Consider the following 21,925-nt stretch of genomic DNA (forward strand, 5'->3'; position numbering starts at 1 on the left):
CGGCCGTGGACATGCTCTGTGCGTATGAATCAGCGGGGAGGACAAAGCGAGGTGGCCGTTCCGACTTCCTCGGCGATTATCTGGCGACCTCATAGGATCGATATTTGTTTTTCTCGTCGATTCTTTTGTTACCATTTGCTCTATTTATTTTCTTCTAAGGCCGAAAAAGGTTCTAAGGCACTTTTAAAATAATCATTTTCATCTTCCAACCTTGGGATAAAGAATACACCTACAATAACGAACATCTACTATTGGACAGATTTTTAAAGTTTAAGGTGGTAGGATAAGCCCCGACTTGGTTTGCGAGGGCTCGGATTGAGCGTGAATGTCGATCGAGTCTAGCCGGCGTTTATTTTACCCTATTATCCTCTCCTCTTTTTTTTTTGGTTTTTGTTTTTGTTTTACAACGTGACCATCCCGCATCGGAATTACCGAGGGCCGGAGGATGTTACGAAAGCGTTCGTGCGCTGAATGATCCCCGGAGCCGCGTTTCCGTACAATCCGGAGCATCCTTTATTTACATAATTCGGAAATAGCGTCGGCCCTTCCAACTTATGTACAGAATCCACACATAATTGTGCTAAGAGAAATAACATCTCGTATATTTTTCGTTTTGAGATCAAACACAATCACATGGGTATGTTACAAATTCGCTCGCAAATAACAGTACCAAAATTTACCGGGACGCTAAACGTAAAAAATAAACTAACGTAGATGAAGGCTCACTCACTCAACCAAGGTTCATTTCCCTCGTTGATACGATGATTTTTAAGTTTTTGGAAAATACTCGTTCGCTATTCCAAAGTATGTATTTCATCCGCGACAAGGAGGTCTCAGAGGCATCGCACTCCACATATGTATGTTTATCCGCGACGCGTAATGACAACAATTAAAGATATTGAGATTGGATAGAACCAGTTATTAAAAATTATACCTTAAACATGAACTAAAAACCATTTGTCAACGCTACGGTTTAAAATTGAAGGAAAATAATGAACACAATCAGTAATTCCCTAGTTTCGTGGTCCGCTTGACCAATTAATATCTTTCCATTAATTAAGGTTTTTAGTTGAGATAAAAAGGTCAGTGTCACGAGCGGGATTCGAACCCACGATCTTCGGCTAGATTCGAGGTCACGATAGCTCAAGTGGTACAGCAGCAGCGTATCTAGCCGAAGGTCGTGGGTTCGAATCCCGCTCGTGACACTGTCTTTTTATCTCAACTAAAAACCTTGATTAACAATCAGTAATATTTACTTAGTAAATAGCATAAATATTTTTCCTTATGTTTTTAAATCAATATTTCCCTTGTCCTTTAAAATTAGTCTTATAAAATTAGTTTCATTCAGTCTATAATACATTTATGTTCACATATGTTCTATGTTTTCCACTGAAATGTTCCTTTATTAGGTTTCAAACTTACTGTGAACCTTTGGGCGTAAATTAAACGGCATTAATTTAGGTGTGTTTATGTGAGCATAACATCTTCTATCTGTCAATCTCTAACTAACCGTATATCTGTATCGATCTAAATCGATCGATCTATCGTATAATATACCTATCTGTCTAATTATGTTGTTCTTCGTATGTGCATCTATTTTTCCTATTATCCCTTTATCCATCTCTCTCTCTCTCTCTTTGTATATGTTTCACTATTCTTTCACCTCACTCCGTTTCTTATCTATCCTTTCTCTATCTACATAGATCTTACTATGTATGTTTTTCCATATATGTGTATTTCTTTATCTACTCTATCTATCTATCTTTTTCTCTACATTTCTCTCTCACTCGCTTCCCTATTCTTTCACCTCACTCCGTTTCTTATCTATCCTTTCTCTATCTACATAGATCTTACTATGTATGTTTTTCCATATATGTGTATTTCTTTATCTACTCTATCTATCTATCTTTTTCTCTACATTTCTCTCTCACTCGCTTCCCTATTCTTTCACCTCACTCCCTCTCTATCAGTCTACCGATCTATCTATTTATCTAACTATTTCTTTCTATTTTGATCTATCTATATCCACGTATCTATATATCTAATCTATGTGTATCAATTTATACTATCCATCCGTTTAATTTATCTTATCTATTTTTTTCTCTATAGTTCTCTCTCTCTCTCTCTCTCTCTATCATTGTCCCTCGCTTTTATTTTCTTTCACCTCACTCTCTATTTATTTATCTATCTACTTATCTCTCCATTTTCTCTCTCTCTACCTACTTTCCTACCTACTTATTTATCTTTCTCTCTACATATATCCATATATCCGTATATTTTTTCCATGTATGTGTTGTTCTATTTATCTCTCTGTATATCTACCTCTCTTTGTCTGCATGTCTCTCCGTGTCCCCCTCCCACCCTCTCTCGCTGTTATTTTCGTTCACCTTTTACTCTCTCTCTCTCTCTCTCTCTCTCTCTCTCTCTCTCTCTCTCTCTCTCTCTCTCTCTCTCTCTTTCTCTTTCTCTATCTCTCTATCTCTATCTCTATCTCACTTTCTCTCTCTCACTCTCTCCTCCTCCTCCTCTTTCTCTTTCTATTTCTCTCCCCCTCCCCCTCTCTCATTCCCTCTTTGTCCCTCGCTTTTATTTTCTTTCACCTCACTCTCTTTTTACATATCTATCTACCTATCTCTTCATTTTATCTCTCTCTCTATCTATGTCTACTTATCTATCTACCTACTTATTTATCTTTCACTCTATCTATATCCATATATTTGTTTTTCCATGTGTGTGTTCTATTTATCTCTCTGTATATCTACCTCTCTTTGTCTATACGTCTCTCTCTCTCTCTCTCTCTCTCTCTCTCTCTCTCTCTCTCTCTCTCTCTCGCTCTCTCTATCTATTTGACTATCTATGTATCTAATCAATCTATCTATTTATGATTATTTTTTAATTTGTTCTCTAGTTTATTAAATATAACGTATATAATCAGGAATGATGAATCTAAGAATCCGTTCAATTAAGTAGTCTTGAGCATAAAGTCGGTGATTAAAAGTAAGATTCTTGAGAAAATAATATAAACCCGAAGATCGAACTAGTTCATTCCTGTTGTTCACCGGGTAAAATGACATTTCAGCCACGTCTTGTTGACCTCGAGAGAAAATCTGTCGGGTGAAGCACGTTGCTTTGGACGTGTGGAGAAAGTGGTTAGGCGCCGTCTTCCCGAGTGCCCGGCATCTTCGCGGAATTTCTTTATGAAGTAGCCGGAACTTTCATCGGTTTTGTAACATTGCAATAGAAATTGCGGTTGGAATCGAATGGACTTTTCCTCTCTGTCCACTGTCGCGTATTCTTTTGTCATCCTTCCAGTTGCTGTTGTGGTCTGTCAGTCTCACATCGGCTTTTCGTCATCAACAGTTTCCGACGACCAATCTACCGGTCCATCACCCCTCAGACCTCAAGAGGAAATCTCACAACATTGAGCATTGCTTAAATATTATTGGGTTGTCCGGAAAATAATGCAGGATTTTGGTATTAAACAAAAAAAAAGAAACTAGTTACTTTAAAGCAATGTTCTTTAATCAAANATTCATACAAATGAGTAATCCTGTAAACGTAAACAGAATATTTTATATAGATTTTTTTTAATGAAAACTTAAAATCCTGCATTATTTTCCGGACAACCCGATACTACCACCTGCATATCCTAATTTCTTAATTCACAAGAAAAGTGCTCTGCAACAGGCAATAGATAAAATAAAAAATGAAATATAAAAATAATAACCTCATGAATCAAGGCGTAAAATAAAATTTTTTCGTCAAATCATTTAAGTTTTAAAGAATAGGTAGTTTTTTTTAAAAGAAAAAGCGAGTTATATCACACTGTACGAAACGTTGCTTGAATTACATGATTTCAAAGGCATCGGGATAGAATGTGTTAATGAATCAATTTTTACCATAGGAGTATAATTTTGTTTCGTTTTCAAATTGAAGAAGATGGACTTTATTGCTATCAGAGGTGTGAACGTTATTACAATTTTTCTAAGTCTGAATTTAAACACATATCTCGTTTGTTCGAGTCCTCACATACGGAAACAATCTCATTTTTCTAGAGGCAAAGCATCATGCGTACCATTCTCCTCAAATATTTTGTAGTAATATCCACAGAGGTGGGAAGTTTGGTACCTCTTTTCGGTTTTGTGTACGGTAAAAGGTTTACGCGGCGATATGCCAATCTGTTCGAATTTTTGTCTATTCTCGTTTTATATCAAGTTTATATGAAAGATTTGTTTCGTAAAATTCCCTGTATCATAACATACGATGGATTTTTTCATGGTGTTGGTTTAAACACGGTTACACACATTTGTTTTAGGGTTTTATTTTGTTTTTCTTGACAATGTAGGCTCGTTTTATTAAAACGAACCGTGACCCTCCGTTCATTGTGGTGTGGACCGACTGTGGATGAATGTGGACAGCCCAGTTTGGAGAGCCTGGCGAATTGTAAACGGGCGTTCATTTTTCTTCACCGGCATTTTTTTCGGTTGCGGATCCATCCCGAATTTTCACAACTGTTTTTCAGTTCATACAACTGTACAATGTCTTGGTTGTTTATTCCATATTAGTCCATGTCATTACCTTATATAATTAATTCATAATAATTTTTAATATAATATTTTGTCTATTTTTTTTTTCATTTGATGAAGGATTTTAGTTGAGATAAAAAAGTCAGTGTCACAAGGGGGATTCGAACCCACGACCTTCGGCTAGATACGCCGCTACTCTACCACTTGAGGTATAGTGACTTTATCTCAACTAAAAACCTTCATTAATTGAAAGATATTAATTGGTCAAGCGGACCACGAAAACTAGTGAATTTAATAAGTTAAAATGAAGTATATTTCACTAAAGCTATCCGTGGCCATTTCATTTGTCGCCGAGAATCAAATAGATTACATGACATTTGAAAAATGGCAAAAAAGGAGGGAAAATTCAAAAGGTGGGGTTGAGATGGGAAGTTGGTGTCCGAGTAGATCCAAGTCACGATAGCTCAAGTGGTAGAGTAGCGGCGTATCTAGCCAAATGTCGTGGGTTCGAATCCCGCTCGTGACACTGACATTTTTATCTCAATTAAAAAATTTCATTAATTGAAAGATATTAATTGGTCAAGCGGACCACGAAAACTAGTGAATTTAATCAGTTAAAATGAAGTAGATTTCACTAAAGCTCTCCGAGGCCATTTCATTTGTCCCCGAGAATCAAATAGATTACATGACATTTGAAAAATGGCAAAAAAGGAGGGAAAATTCAAAACGTGGGGTTGAGATGGAAAGTTGGTGTCCGAGTGGATCCAAGTCACGATAGCTCAAGTGGTAGAGTAGGGGCGTATCTAGCCAAAGGTCGTGGGTTCGAATCCCGCTCGTGACACTGATTTTTTTATCTCAATTAAAAAACTTCATTAATTGAAAGACATTAATTGCTCAAGCGGACCAAGCATGTGGTAAAGAAGGGCTTTCTACCTATATAATTGAAAAGTACTTTTTTTTTATTATCCCCGATACCATCCTTATATTTCATACTGTATTTATTACCTTGGCTATCTCGGAAGTAGACTGTAAAATGATAATGGCACCATATAACGTAATATTTAGGAAGCCCACCCTCCTTTCCAGACACAACCTCTGACCCTCTTACTGAAGAAGCAGGGTTTCTTTATTTATTAGTAGATTGATTAGCTGTCTGCAAACAAACAAACAAGTAGTATTCTAGGAGAAAGCAAAATTTCCTCTTTCTTGTTCCTCATACTACTATTATATATAGGGAATATAGGGCGCCTAACCATCACTATACATTGTACAGTTTGCGCTAACGAACTTATTTAGTGAACTTTACACTAATAACATTACTCTTCCCATCTTTCTATCGATGTGATTATGATAATTATACAATGGCTCACAAATGGCAAAAAGTTATTTTTAGAAACACGTTTCGTATTAATTAAAATGTAACTTTCTTTTCGGTAGCACTGAGTTTCAAATGGAAAGAAGCAGATCGGCGCCTTCACACGTTTCAATGCTGCTGTCGTGTTGATTATAAGGAAAACAATGGGATACCTATTAACATGTCAGTGGGGCCGAATTCTAAAGGGACCACAGAGAGACACATTTCAACTTTACAAAACACAGTTTCACCTCCGATAGGCTTCCCGGGAGCGGGTCGCGAGAAAACAATAGGCGGTAAAAACACATGGAACTCCATTATTATAAAGACAACACCTAAGAAAGTGGAGATGGAGTATCTTTCCCTGCCTTCGGGTTTTCTCGGCCCCAGCAGTCTTATTGCTAAATTTAGCAGATTCGACGACAACTTGTACACCACTTAATCTCCATCTAGTCGTATTTTTACGATTCATGGAGATATTAGGCGATTAAAGGGATTTAGGATGAGATATTATTACATCTATAAAAATCATATAAAAAATGACCATGTACGATAACAATTTTACAGATGAAGATATAATAAATAAAGGTCTGTTCGATTTTTCCGCGCATAGTGTAATTCGTTATTGCATAAATTGTTATGACTTTTTTGAGTACAGCGGCGGGCACAGGTCGAGCTATTCCGGTAATTCAGGGCTAATTGGGTTTTTTAAATATATATATTGTATGTGTGTGTTTGTGTTGGGTCTATATAAGGTTTATGTTAATTGGTTGGATGAATGTAATTTATTAGCGTGAATGGAAAAGTTAGTAACCTCGCCTCTGAAGAATATGAGGTGACATCCGGAGAGTAAAAGTAAGTTATTACTTATTCAGAAATCTTGAGATTTGGTCTGCTGTGATGTAGGTTTCAGAAAAACATTTTCTTTATCGTGCCAACGTTTCGATCTTTATTGAGATCATCTTCAGGGCTCGAAGTGTTTGTCTTCTGTGTAATTGTGCTAACGTAAGTTATTAGCGGGAATGGAGTGGGGTACACTGGGGGGGGGGGTAAATATGACCAGACTTCTATGCGTATAGGTGGTGCAATATATATCCTATATTTAGTCTATAGTTGACAACATGAGGTACAAATGAGAAGCTAGCATTTTAGGATGACCATTTAGTTTCCATATAAAAGCAGAGTTCAAGACGCTGAAATGCGCTGCAGCCTGATAAGTACGCGTGAAAGACCATAAAAAAAGAAGTAAAAACACTATAGGGCCGGCGATGTCCTCAGTTGTTCGTGATGGCACCTAAACTTCCCACATTATCATTTTTATTGTTATGATTTTTCTCTGAAGGCATTAATTAAAAAGAAAATTCTTTTTACTGAGTTTTCACCCTCCGCAACAAGTAAAACATTTAATATTTACATATAAACAATATTAACACACGGAAATATTGTTCACGGAAACTTGAATAGCAACTATCCAGTGATCAATACGATGAGCGAGATGGATTCCATCCTTGGAGACCGGTGTCAAGTATCAGGTTGACGCAAGGCCACGGACGCTTGTCTTCTGTTAGGACAATTAGGTAATGTGATCGATGACAGTTGTTGACGAAAGGGTTCGGATGATGGGGTAGTTTGGAATGGTACGTTTTGTTGTTAGTCTATCAACCTTGACTTCAATCGAAGCACAGAATTTTACAAGCCCTTTCTAAACGTTGAAGTGTGCCAATTTCGGTTTGTTCCTTGAGTGGTATGAAACGTGCTCTCTGAATTTAGTTCGTTTAAAACAATTTCGTCATTTAGTTGTTAGATGTTGTTGGGACATGGAGACATATAACCCACATATAGATCAAATTTGTTGTAAAGTTTATCAGTGAATGGTACAAATTTAATATAAATGGCCACGTCATAAACGTATGCTTTACTGTAATCTTTGGTTTCTTAATTTATGGATTTATGTAGGAATTGAGGAAAAATTGCTTTCACAGCACCCAATATTTGTATTTTTCATTGGCATGTAGCAACCTTAGGTGAATGTTCGAGCATACTGTCTAGTAGTCGTTGTTATATTTAATACATATTGGATGGCTGAGACATGCTTCCACGGTATTGCGTATCCGTCTTCCTCGGTCACCACAGCCCTTGTATGATTTCAACATTGTTATCAATACTTTCTCGATTCTTTAAATTACTTCTGTAATGGTCCGCTCATTTGGACTAGCTTTCTCTTCCTATGAAGATTTTAGATTTTAGCATTTTTTAGGCGTCCGTTTCCAATGATGTTGGGGGAGAGTACGTTGCCTTTTTAAAGGGCAAGTCACATACAAAAAGTTGAACAATAGTATGTTTACACTCAACGAGCTCAACCAAGATTGCAGGCTTGCACTTAGGTAGATTATCTAATTATAATTGTAAATAAGAATTGTTTAAGAATTTAGAACGTTTGTCTGTTGCAAGGTAAAATTGTTTCTTCTTTTTTTTCCATGGGAAATGCACGTTTATGCTTTGTGCTTGTTTGTGGCGAGTAACCTCCACTGGACGGCCGATAAACGTTCCGAAAGAGGATTGCCGGACAAGGCTTATCCAGGATTGCATAACGCTCCTGACCGTAATTTGAAAACCATTCTTCTAGCTCAACCGAGGGAGGACGCTTCGTTGGGCGTTCTGGTCGTGTTGGTAGAGAGGTGAAGATGCGGTGGACGAAGTCGATCTCGGCTTTCTCTTCAGCGGCCTTGGTCTGCCGCTAAGATGGAAAAGCTCAAGGTCGCTCCTCCAGGAAGTACGCACGACCCTATCGGCTAATTGATCGTCCACCTGTTCCGGAAGGAATTTCCGTTAATAGATTCACTTCTGGAATATCCTCTTTAGAAAAGGGTTGCATAACGCTGATCCGCTCCATTCGTAATTTTTATATTTGGTAAAAAATGAGCTTAGGTGGTTCATAATGAATCCTGTTGATAACTAGTCAGTCCAGGTTGACGCAGATCTGTCTGATAAAAAAAAATCACTCTGGCTACAAATATATTTTGCACTACGTACTGGATGAAGTCTGAATCTAGACCTATGTACAATATTTATGATGTCTTTATTATTCTTAGATCGAAGGGATGATAAATTTTTAAATCCATCCAATTTTCCTTAAGTGTGGAACACACTCGACACAACTTAACCTGACACTACCCGATGATACCCGACACCTTGTCTCGTTTTGGTAGGGTGTGCACATCTGTTCGTCGTCAAGCAAACGCCACGGACAGTCACACAGCGTGTATCACAAATCAGTACCGCAATCGCACCCCTCTTTTGTTCTTAATATATTATTTTGAGCAAAACCGTGAAATAAATTGTCAGTTAAATTTTATGAGCAAAACCATCTAATAAATTGTTACTTAAATTCATTGTATGGGTAAATGGTATTCCGGTGTTTTGATACATTTTCTGCAAAACCATTGTAATTAAATAATTTTTATAAAAACTCATGAATTTTTGGTCTTATTTCATTTCGCTTACATTAAAATGAGCCTGTTGTAATTAATATAACGACAAAAATACATATATTTAGTTTTTTTCATGATTGTACGTACTTTATTGTAACAATCTAGTTTCGCTGAATTTACAATAAGAAAGGTGTTATGTTAAGGCCCTAATTTACGTGTGACATGATGTAGGGTTATGCCCGGTGACAGACCCACTCTTTTACACAGTATAAGAGCAAGTACATATTAATTTACAAATAATAAGAAGGAGAAACGAATGTTTACAATTTAACAAATAGTAGAGACTAAAGCAAAAAAAATGCATTTATATTATTTACAATTTTAAAGTTTTACGTAATCTTGCAATTAATTAAGGTTTTTAGTTGAGATAAAAAGTCAGTGTCACGAGCGGGATTCGAACCCACGATCTTCGGCTAGATACGCCGCTGCTCTACCACGTGAGCTATCGTGACCTCGATCCACTCGGACACTAATTTCCCAACTCAACCCCACCTTTTGAATTTTCCCTCCTTTTTGCCATTTTTCAAATGTCGTGTAATCTATTTGATTCTCAGCGACAAATGAAGTTAGTGTCAAGTAATAGAGCAGCGGCGTATCTAGCCGAAGATCGTGGGTTCGAATCCCGCTCGTGACACTGACTTCTTTACCTCAACTAAAAACCTTAATCAATTGAAAGCTATTAATTGGTCAAGCGGACCACGAAAACTAGTGAGTTTTACGTAATAGTCACTAGCCACCATGTCTTTTCCTTTTCAGACTAGGTGCTAAAGTTTCCATGCCATGCCATTATATTAACAATCCAGAAATCTAGTTTAGACAGAAACTCTTGGTTTAATCTTCCCTTGGTACTTCCGATCCTTCTTTCCAGGCTCGAGTTGTCGTTCTAAAATGTTAAGAAGTCCCGGATCTGGTCTCGAGGCGTTTCTCGAAACCAATTTGTATCAGTGTTCAAATTGATCATTGATAGGAGTATTTCGTACAGCATTGTGTACCATATCGTCGTTGGTGCCACCACTTGTTGCTTGTAGTAGGGCAGGTATTGACAGAGTCGCCAGTGTGCGTGTTTAGACGCCTTTTGGTTTACTTTGACAAATCTTGTTATTCCATCTTGACCTCGGCAGCAGTGGGTTACTCGTCCTCGTGGCCAATGTAGCGGTGGCGCGTTTCGTCTCGTAGTAGGACCAGCGTCCCTTCTTCGATTTTGGTTTCGGGGTTTTTCTACTTCCCTCTCTGTTGTAAGTTGTGCAGATAATCAATACACGAATTATAGTGAAAAAGTCCACTTCTCCTTTCCACACAAACTTGGAACCTTTTTAACGTGACACATACTTATCGACACACCTCTTCTCCGCAATAACGGGCAATTTCCTCGAAAGAACAGTGAAATACATAAATTGAGCTTTTATAGCTTATTAGCTGTCGCCCTCTTCACGATCTTCACCAAGGCCTCATGCCATTATGACAAACGGCCCGGGTTTCAAAATGCCCATGGTTTGTCGCCGAAGGAAAACAGGCACGAAGGAAAGTTTTTAATCAAAGTTCCGACCTTTTCAACGTTGACAAATTGACTAATTCGACCTTTACAATAAACGATCACAAATACTGCCGTGTCATGTTTAAACTTATATATAAATAATGACAAAAAATGTAAACTTATAAAATTCGCTACCCGTATCAAAACAACGTGCTCGTTTGCTGACTGTTTGAATTCATACAATTTATATGTAAAAAATGTATATTTATTCCAGTACAAAATATGAAATTTAATGGTAGCCGAATGTACCCACCCAGGGAGTTGTGGCCCACTCAATGTGGAACTACAGCGACGACGGTGGTATAGTGTGGTTGAGGCTCGAGATCCCGAATCGGCCCACCTCGTGTACTCATCCACCTCCCTTTATAAATCCAGGTTCCTTCATTCTATCCTCCCAACCCTTGGTTACAAGTCCGGGTGTCCGGGCACAAAATAATGGTGCAGTCCAGAGGGCTAAAGCATAAGCTGTACTCGTGTCGGCCTCGGGTCGGCATGGGCGGCGTGTGCCTTATCAGAGGCACACGAGGGTTAGGGTACCAGATCCTTTCTGCACAGACGGGGGAGGGTGCATAATCATCTGCGGGGTAACAGAAATGTTCCAAATTCAGCCCCTGTTACAATGGGAATGGATTCGTAGTGGTACGTGGCGACGCCCCTGGCGGGAACTTAGAGAAGAGGCTGTCTTCTACCTGTGACCTTTGCACGAAGCTTGCGTATGACCAACGTTATACACCCGGCCTCACGGATACGGCGCTCGGACGCCAGCGTATAAGCGTTGAGGACGCTATGATTATGTTGAAAAGTCCCTCGAATGCGTGAGTAGTGGCGGAAGGGAACGGGTAGTGAATCGGTTGCTCCTACTCGAGTATGCTTTGCACGTAGGTGTAGGCTGAGCTCGATTGGAGACTTTTACCGTAGGCGGTACTCCTCTAGGGGGTAGTTAGAAATTCCACTTTAAACGAAACCGCGGCCGGGGCGGATCCGGTAGTTTCTACGCTAGGGAAGCCCCAATACTCTGGGAGATAGAGTCGCCTTCTCTATCTAGGGAGTGCGCGGGAGATTTCGCTTTAGGTAGCCCTTTGCGTGTGGCATACGGTCTGATGCTCAATGCAGACCCGGCCACTAGGAATGGGCAACGGGGTGCGAGGTTGTCTTGGCCCTTCGGGGCTGAGCTGCCTCTACACCAATGCTGCGGCAGTAGCACCATCCTGTCGTATGGGGAGGTGCTTCATTCATCTTGAGAATCAAAACGTCCGATAAGGCCGAGTAGGCTAGGTGCGGACGTTAAAGACCCTCAGAGTCCTTTTTAGGATGACCGGGAACCTCATGTGGCCGAATGTTTTGTGAACTTTTTAATATTCAGCACATTGTAACATTGACCACGTGTATTTTTTAAACACCGGCCCATTTCCTTCTGGTCCAATGTAAAAAACCTCGTTGTCACCATCGACCAAAACCTTTCCTGGAACCCCGTAAGCACCCCTCGTTCAATTCCGCCAGTCCTGGCTCGTTTTACTTTTCGCCACTCATACACTCCTTGTCTCCTCCCTCATCTTTCCCCTGTTCGCTTATGGTGGCCTTCCGAATGCACAATATAAGTGTCTGAAAAAATTGATGATTTGTTCTGTCGGATTTATTTTCGCCGTGCCCCGAATGTCCTAAGCATCATACCTACATTGAGACCTATTCTGGCTATATCCCTCCATCCGTGGGATGTATTTCCTTTGCTCCTTCCTTTAACAATCCATGAACTCTCGTCCACCTCACTATATTTTCCAGCCATTTCAAATTAAATTTTCTATCCATTCTCTTAACACCCACTCCTATCCCAACGACCTATATCTTCCTCGTCATAATTAGCGTCCATCGTTTTAGCAGTCCTTCCTACCTCGAGTTACAAATATCTGGAATCCTCTTCCTTTGCCATTCCGCAAAACCGCCTCCTTTACCTCTTTTAAAACCCTCCTGTCCAAACACATCTCCCTCTAAACAGAGACAACATAATTCACAATATTACTAGGTCCTTTTACTACATGGGAAAGCTTTTTCCTTCCTTTTCTCAATTTTTAAGTTTATAGTTAATGATTATGATCGCACAAGACAGAGTATTCATTATTATTAGTATTTTACCTAAATTGATTATTGCTTGATTTTACCTCTGATTATTGGTGCTATCATTTCTATTGTTTGTATTTTGTATTTTATGTCAATTTATTTCACTACATATTAACGTCAAACCATTAATTCAAATAAAAGATTTGTAAAAATTTCTGAGAATCATCATTCATCAGTTACGGTTTTTAGGGGACCCTCGTCCCAAAACAATGTATTTTCACTCATTTCTCTCAGATTCAACTTTATCTCGAACTCTGACCAGAAAACATTGTCTAAATTTCAAAATTTCAAATTCAAGATTGCCCTTTGATATCTGCTGATTTAAGAATCGGTAGTTTGGCCGATTCCGATCATTTTGATCTGCCTGTCCTCACTGTTTTGATCGAGCCAATTCAAAATAGATAAATTTTTAATAACAAATACTATATGTTATACTTTCCACAAAAGAAATTTCAATATAGTTCACAATATTCTTAGGTGCTTTTGCTACATTGGAAAACTTGTTACCTTCCTTTTCTCAACTTTTGGGTTTACCAAATTATACTGAATTTTTGTGTGCTTTTTTTATTAGGTCAGGCAGACTACTCCCGACACCCTGTATACGCATCATACAATCTTTCCAATCTAACGTTTTGAGCACAATCACCAACGCCACTTACTACGCTCCTTAATTATTAAAAGTTAAATAAAAATTAAAGGTAAAAAACATGTGACATCCGAAAACAATTTTTTTTATCTTCATGGTCTCCTTTCTGATCTAGCTTTTTACTATTTATCATCGAAGGCCGATACCATATTCAACGATATTCTAGTTTTCTGATTCAACTTTATCTTGAACTGGGTGGTTTTAGTGACAGTTAGTTAATGATTATTTGGAGATCGTGAGATGCGATCTGGTGTGGCGTAGGTTTAGAAAAACATTTTCTTTATCGTGCGAACGTTTCGATCTTTATTGAGAACATCTTCAGTGCTCAGTGTTTGTATTCTGAGTAGATGTGCCAATATTGTGTGTTGTTCACTAGTTTTCCTGGTCCGTTGACCAATTTAATTAAGGTTTTTAGTTGAGATAAAAAAGTCAGTGTCACGAGCGGGATTCGAACCCACGACCTTGATACGCCGTTACTCTACCACTTGAACTATCGTGACAAGCTCAAGCGGTAAAGTAGCGGCTTATCAAGCCGAAGGTCGAGGGTTCGATTCCGCTCGTGACACTGACTTTTTTATCTCAACTAATAACCTTAATTAATTGAATTGTGTGTTGTGTTGAGAGTGAAAAATGAGAGTTTTTATCTTGAACTCTGATCAGAACACTTTGATTTAATTTCAAAATTTCAAATTGAAGATTTCACTTTAAGAATTGTAGTTTGGCCGTTTCCGATCATTTTGATCTGCCTATCCTCACTGTTTTGATCAAGCCAATTTAAAAAAGATAAATTTTTCATATTTCAAAGTATAAACTTTCCACAAAAGAAATTTCTTTTTTTGTTCATTTCTTTTGTTTTTCTTACGCAATTATTTAACATGTCAAGTTGTCCATAGTTGAAAATGTCCGTTGCTTAACAACCAAACTGTTTAAATGAAACGTTGAGAATTAAGAATAAATGTCCATTACACTCATTATTTAAGCTTAATTTCTTATATTCTGTTTTATTAATTACGTTCGTGACACGTGTTATAATCTCATCTCATTTTGCGAAACGAAAAAAAAAATTACAGGACGTTTTATTTATGATTCAAAACGCGGGGAGGTCTTTCCCCTCATCTTGAGGTTACAGAATTTCTTATTTACCTTATTAGACCGGTGTACACAAAGAAAACTATCGAGTCGGAGGCTTTCATTATGCGAAAGGAGATAGATTTGCTGCGGTCTTACCGCTTTTTATCCCACAATTCAAACCTGTAGTTATCCAGAAGGTATTATAAGGAGGAGAAGAATTTGCCCTTGAAAGGCCTTGTCGGTGGCCAGTTTAGACCTTAAAACGTAATCAAATGATCTCATGCTCGGTGGTCAGCGACGAAAGAAATCTATGATTTATGTCTTTATTCAGACACGGTCTCGAAACTCCCTGCGCCTCCGCCCATAGACAAAAGTTGACAAGAGCCCGAGTCGAATCCACCTGTAATCACTGACCGTGACCGGCCAGATTTAATCATAACTGATTTTTTATGAAACTGAAAATTAATCAATCCAAATGTAATAATAGAAGAACCAGTGTCCATGAACTTTAATATGGGGGTCTTCTTCCTTTTTCCGTAGACAATGCAAAGTGCATTCCTTTGTGCAAGACTAACATCAACCATGAGTTACAGTAATTACCATTCGATAAGTCCTTCTCTATTCCGACTTAAATCGGAGAAGATTCTCTGTCCTTTTTCACAATTCTTTCTTCTCGGTCAAACCTGAGATTTACGGCTTTAAAGCAAACATAAGAGCAAAGGGATGTGTCGAAAAATAGATCAGGTTAAAATAAAGCTTTTAGAAGTTTAATTATCGTTTATCCCTTAATTTAAACTCCTCCACACACAGGTTACACACAAATAGGAACACATATGCATACAATAGTGGGAAATATCAGTACACTTGTTTACATTGAATTAATCCCGCTTGTGACATTGACTTTTTTATCTCAACTAAAAACCTTAATTAACTGAAATATATTAATTGGTCAAGCAGACCACTAAAACAAGAGAATTTAATCTATCACCGAGAATCAAATAGATTACACAATTCACAAATTTGAAAAAAGGCAAAAAGGAGGGAAAATTCAAAAGGTGGGGTTGAGATGGGAAGTTAGTGTCAGAGTGGATCGAGGTCACTATAGCTCAAGTGGTAGAGCAGCGGCGCATCTAGCCGAAGATCGTGGGTTCGAATCCCGCTCGTGACATTGACTTTTTATCTCTTTAATTAATTCTGCTCTTTGTGTAACCCATAAAGCAAGAGACTAGTGTATAACTTTTCATTAAACAATAACAGTGCCATTCTAGTTTTCTTTCTTCTTCCAATTTTTGGGGGGGGGAAAGTTTAACTGAATGGAGAGGCTTTTATAAAAATCCTAAACGATTAAAGGGACTTGCGAATTATAGCATAAATCCTACACAAAAAAGGCAATGGTCGAAAAATATAATTGTTTGAAATAAAGGAAGGATAATTCAATGCCAGCGTTTTTCAGTTTTTCAAAATCCGACCTTGTCGTTTCCACTCGAAATCTCCAACAACACCTCATACTACTAGTCGTGGTGTAAAACGAAAAGGATACAATTTAACACAGACAATTCAACCCACATTACCTTCACTCCCCATAAAAAGTTCTCCCCCCTGTTTTCTTAAATAATATTCCTCTTCCATCTTCTGACAAGGTGCGGGACCTCAGACATAGAAAAACGCCTGACGTGGAATTCTCACAACGATTGAAAAGTCTGGAGGTTATGACACGATATAGAGCTCTTGCACGACTTCTTGACAAACGTTCTAATTTTCCTCTCAAATATAAAAGGCCGCTTTACAACACCAAAGTTAAGCCGGTATGGACTTACGGACTGGAAGTGTGGGGATCAGTCCAACATCCACCGTATTCAAACTGCCCAGTCCTTACTACTACGAAAAAGAGTAGATGGTCCATTTTATGTATCGAACCTACATACAGACTTACATTTCCCTTTCGTTCAAGATGAAATACGTCCCCGTAAATTTCATTAAAACCTCTCAACTACCGTGAATCAGCACATCAGAAACTTCGCATCCCGACGACTCCCCTCAAACTCTCCCCGCCGACTGAAGAGACAATGGCCACGAGATTTCGTAGGAAGTGATGGTGATGATAGTGAAAGTGATAATGACACAAGTATCAATTAAACAGGCAATATTTTAGTGACATTGGAATAATACCAATGGGTGTTTTCTCCATTCTTGGTTTTAATTTTGTATATATTACCTTCACTGTTCCTCGTTACCTACTTGAAGGTAGTTGTAATGTACTTCAAATAATTTTTAAAAAATCGCGGTGTATCATTGCGTTTGCATGCCGAAGGCTTTCTCGTCATATAAAAAAAGCTCAAGGCAATAGAATTTTGATATAACTCTTTAAATTGCGATAAGATTATCTTCTTATCAATTGAGCAAACTGATCTTTTTTTATGGTAGGTTTTTTTTCATTCCTATTGGTTAACTTATTTTTATGAAGTTTCGAAACGGTGCCAGTTGGAAGACAATTCGGGGGAGCTGGTTGACTGGGCCTAATAGCATGTGAACGCTCCCTTTTGTTCCTTTTACGTTGTGCCCTTTCCATCAATTAAACACTAATTCACAATCTTTTCGATGGCATTCAGTTCAACGTCACATAAGTCAAAAATAACAGGTCCCACGTGAATGTGTCAACTTTTAATTGGACCCGATGCAAGGCCGATCAACTGGAAGGAAATGTGCAGCTTCCTTTCTGTAGCTCGTCCACCAGCTCTAGTATTGGGTTGTCCGGAAAATAATGCAGGATTTTAAGTTTTCATTAAAAAAAATCTATATAAAATATTCTGTTTACGTTTACAGGATTACTCATTNTGGGAAATTATTTTGATTAAAGAACATTGCTTTAAAGTAACTAGTTTCTTTTTTTTTGTTTAATACCAAAATCCTGCATTATTTTCCGGACAACCCAATAATTACCTTGCGATTTTGAAGAGAGTGTGACCGCTCAAATGGTTTCGCAAAAAAAAACATCCTTGGGTTGTCAGGTGGATAGAGTTTCTTGTCGCCACTATTCCCGTGCAAAATGTCGACCGTGTACGCTCTATTCAACTGAAAATGATGTCTCGGATAGACAATTGTTGAAAAATTCACTATTACTGTAATAATATTAATTACACTCTGAGACAACTGATCAATAAATAGAGAAACCTCGTCATCAAAAATCAGTAATCGCGGATTGAGTTTTAACAGAACGAATAATAAATTCAGACAATATTTTTAAATAAACTTTACGTGGAGAAAAATGTTTTTATAATTGAACAACTTTTCGCGATATTAACGCATATTAAGCAGAGCTTATGTAAAAACTTAAAAATTAAAAAATGGTACTCTCAACACGACACGCAAGAATGGCACAATTACGCAGAAAACAAACACTTTGAGTGAGTATAAATACTTTGATTGAACATAAAAAACATTTTTTGCATTGTGTAAATTCACTTTTTTCCTCATACTACATGTATTTGTTAAATTTAAACGATGTTTGTAAATCCAAGGCCCTGAAGATGATCTCAATAAAGATCGAAACGTTGGTACGATAAAGAAAATGTTTTTATGAAACCTACATCACACCAGACCGCACCTCACGATTTCCGAATAATTTTAAAAATTAAGTAATATCTTGTTTTTGTGATTGTTATTTATTACGCAGTAATACTAAACCTACATTCAAATTAAAAACTAAATTTGTTGTCAGAACGAAATAATTTGTAATTGCCGATTCTAAAGTTTGATGATGTGATTTGCAGATTCGTCTTTAAATCAAAATTACTAATTTTGTTCATCTACTATTAAATAAATAAAATAAAATTACTTCTACGTATTTGAATCGTTCATTTTTTCAAAAGGGTTATGAGCAGAGGCCGGATTTTTATGCAGTTGCATATTTGATTGGCCACCACATAGTTCCGAGGAAATCAATTATCCATCCGAATCATATATCTAGGTAGTCGTAGGTTAAATTTTATAGAACATATTTTTGCATGTTTGATGAATATCGCATAAAATTTCATGTTTGAACAATATCGCATATTTGAAGGATTTCAAGCAAAATCGCATTTATCGCGCCAAATATTTAAAATATTATATTGGTTTTTGGGGGAAGCACAAAAAAATCTGCCAAAAAAACTAGTTGACGAAAAATTGGTTTAATTCGAAGTAAACTGAAACAGATCGCAACGACGGGAAGAGAAGTATATACAGGGTGAATTGCTACTCGTGCTACAAACTTCTCCAGTAGATTCTTCACCCTAAAATGAACAAAAAAGTTCATATTGTCCATGGTCCGATTCTCAACCATTTCAGAGTAATTTCGCTTTTTATCGATTTTGAAAGATATCACGTCCTGGCGTCGGAAAATCGTGATATCTTTTAATCTAAACATTTCTCTGAAAATCTAATAGCACCGTTGAAATTCCCGTTAATTTTTCAATAAGAAGATGACGGTGGCAAAATGTTTGGGCTAATTTTTTGTGTTTTATTTCAGCCAGAACTACAAAAAGAGTGGAAAATTGTGTAAATCGGAAAGTGTATAAAGTAATCCAGAGTTTCTAATTTTAGTCTCAGAAGGCAGCAAATTTGAGGAAAACTACCTGATTTAATAACGCTTCCAACGCACTCGTCATTTTCTTATTTAGTGGTTGTGAGACCAAGATGTTGATGACAAAAAGAGAAAAAATGGTGGTTCAAGGATTGCTAATGTTTGAGAGTGACTTGCTACTCGTGCTACAAACTTCACCAGTAGATTCTTGACCCTAAAATGAACAAAAAAGTTCATATTGACCATGGTCCGATTCTCAACCATTTCAGAGTAATTTCGCTTTTTATCGATTTTGAAAGATATCACGTCCTGGCGTCGGAAAATCGTGATATCTTTTAATCTAAACATTTCTCTTAAAATCTATAAGCACCGTTGAAATCCCCGTTAATTTTTCAATAAGAAGATGAAGGTGGCAAAACGTTTGGGTCTTTCTTCCTTGACCTTCTAGCTGTTTGTAAACTTCTTAAGCATTACATACTAAATGGGCATTAAATTAAATTAAAAAATTTCAATGGAATTATGATTTTGATTCTCTCTAAAAATTAACGGGGATTTCAACGGTGCTTATAGATTTTAAGAGAAATGTTTAGATTAAAAGATATCACGATTTTCCGACGCCAGGACGTGATATCTTTCAAAATCGATAAAAAGCGAAATTACTCTGAAATGGTTGAGAATCGGACCATGGACAATATGAACTTTTTTGTTCATTTTAGGGTCAAGAATCTACTGGTGAAGTTTGTAGCACGAGTAGCAATTCACCCTGTATAGAAGATTATAAAACCCCTTCTTAGATCGTATTTCAATATAATTAATTGCAAGTACAGACATTTTGATTGACCGTAGGCACAATTTCACGGAAGACAATTTAGAGAAGTACTTTAGTTACTTAACATTAATTATGCTCAATTAGGCGTTGACACAGCGCTCAGCGTAAAGTAAAGGTCCCTGGTTCGAATCCAGCTGCCCTGCATTCGAACCCGACATACTTACAAATGGGCTTTTTTTTCAAACACACCGGCACCCCGACGGTTCAAATAACCTCGTAGTTGGTGGGAAAAAACAACTACGTACTTGTAAATTTTAATTATTTTTAGTTTAAAAGTTTTAATGTTCTATTTCGTTTAATTATCTATATTTCTGTTTAAAGTTACTATGATAGTAAAAAAACTTGTGTACTGCATATCATTGCATATTTACTGCATATTATCATATATTTCAGGGCTTTTAACTGTACATTTTATGGCATATTTTGGCAAATTTCACTGCATAAAATCCGGTGTCTGGTTATGAGAAAACAACTTGGGATCTGAATCTCTTTCAATAATTTTTAATAAATCTAGAAACAATTCAATGACACTTTTATGTTTCGTACTAGTTAAAGTACAATAGGCCAATAAGTGTTTATACGGTCCAGACCCATTACTCAAGTTGAAAGTAGACCTTAATAAACGGTAACTGTTGAATTGTGTCGTCTATAAGTGATGGCCGTAGTTTAGAGGAGGCATCAATTTTACATTATTAAGACCGCCTGTTGAAGAGATCGGGTATGGATCATTGGAAATTATACACGCACTCCGGGATACTTTACGGCATATCGATCGCCTGCCGTTTCTGGAACACGATCTCCCAGGGCTTTCGAGAATGACGGCGGTGTACGAAGTTGTGTAACGCATTCGTCTGTTCTGTTTGTTTCAGGTATGGAGGATCGCCAGATGAACGAGATGGACGATGAGGGGATCGAAAGGGACGCCGGGGATAGCTTCGAGGATTCCAACCAGCACCACTCGTCCAGCCTCTCCCTCGTATTACAGGTAAGCCGTAATGACCGTTCTAAGTGCTCCTCGGATGCAGGGTTCAGATTGATATCTAGCCAGTGTGAGATCTTCATTTCGACCGGATCATTACCCCGCTCGCCATCAGACATACCGATGCGGAACAGTTCGTGGGAAGCCTAGCCCGTCCAATCCGGAATGTTCGTTTTACATAGGCCGAATGGGCCTCCCACGTATCCCTCTCCATAACAGTCCAGGGACAATTGAGCTTGTAATAAGGGTTAATTGTTAAAAGTTTTCCTTAGAACGGGATGATCCCGATGAAATGTTAACCGCACCGGATTTCCCCCAGGAAACGAATATAGCACCACGTTTCCTTGTTCTCTCATGCGATGATTACAATATAACAAAGAACAGCTAACATACCGCAGATTATGACATTCTTCCTACAACTCTAGTGTTATTTAGCACGGTTTTCATTACGAGGAAATCCCGCGTTTAACGAGATCTGGGATTGGTTATTAGCACTTCTAAACATTTCAGCAAGCAGGCTGAGAGTATAGCGTTAATGGTAAAACAATAATATTTTACATTATCGGGGGGGAGGGGGTTAAAATAACGGTGTGAAGGGAGAATGTGACTATAATACCGTCAGCAATCAAGGCAAAATTGGCAAACAAAGAAAGAATGGACCACCCATTAAACAATTACAGAGGTGGGCACTCATGAGGTCAATGAGAGGCCCATTCCAGTTTTTCTAATGTAATAAAATATCGAGTGCCACATCATAGTTCCATAGTATTAAGCAGGGAAAGTAAAATTGCTTTAACTTGATTAATCAATTAAATTTCA

At 37.8% G+C, this 21,925-nt stretch overlaps 1 protein-coding gene across 8 annotated transcripts in view; it reads left to right on the forward strand.

The window, feature by feature from the left end:
* The window catches only part of LOC106668738 (protein spire), a 207,719-nt gene that overhangs the window by 105,875 nt on the left and 79,919 nt on the right, over positions 1-21,925 (forward strand). For all 8 annotated transcript variants that reach the window (XM_024224840.1, XM_024224855.1, XM_014397755.2 and 5 more), the window contains one exon: positions 20,997-21,112. In XM_024224840.1, the coding sequence (XP_024080608.1) occupies positions 20,997-21,112 (116 nt within the window). The remainder of the gene's footprint in view (positions 1-20,996; positions 21,113-21,925) is intronic.

The sequence above is a fragment of the Cimex lectularius genome, unplaced genomic scaffold (genome assembly GCF_000648675.2).
Source record: "Cimex lectularius strain Harlan isolate CLEC.00 unplaced genomic scaffold, Clec_2.1 scaffold25, whole genome shotgun sequence".
NCBI classification, from domain to species: domain Eukaryota; kingdom Metazoa; phylum Arthropoda; class Insecta; order Hemiptera; family Cimicidae; genus Cimex; species Cimex lectularius.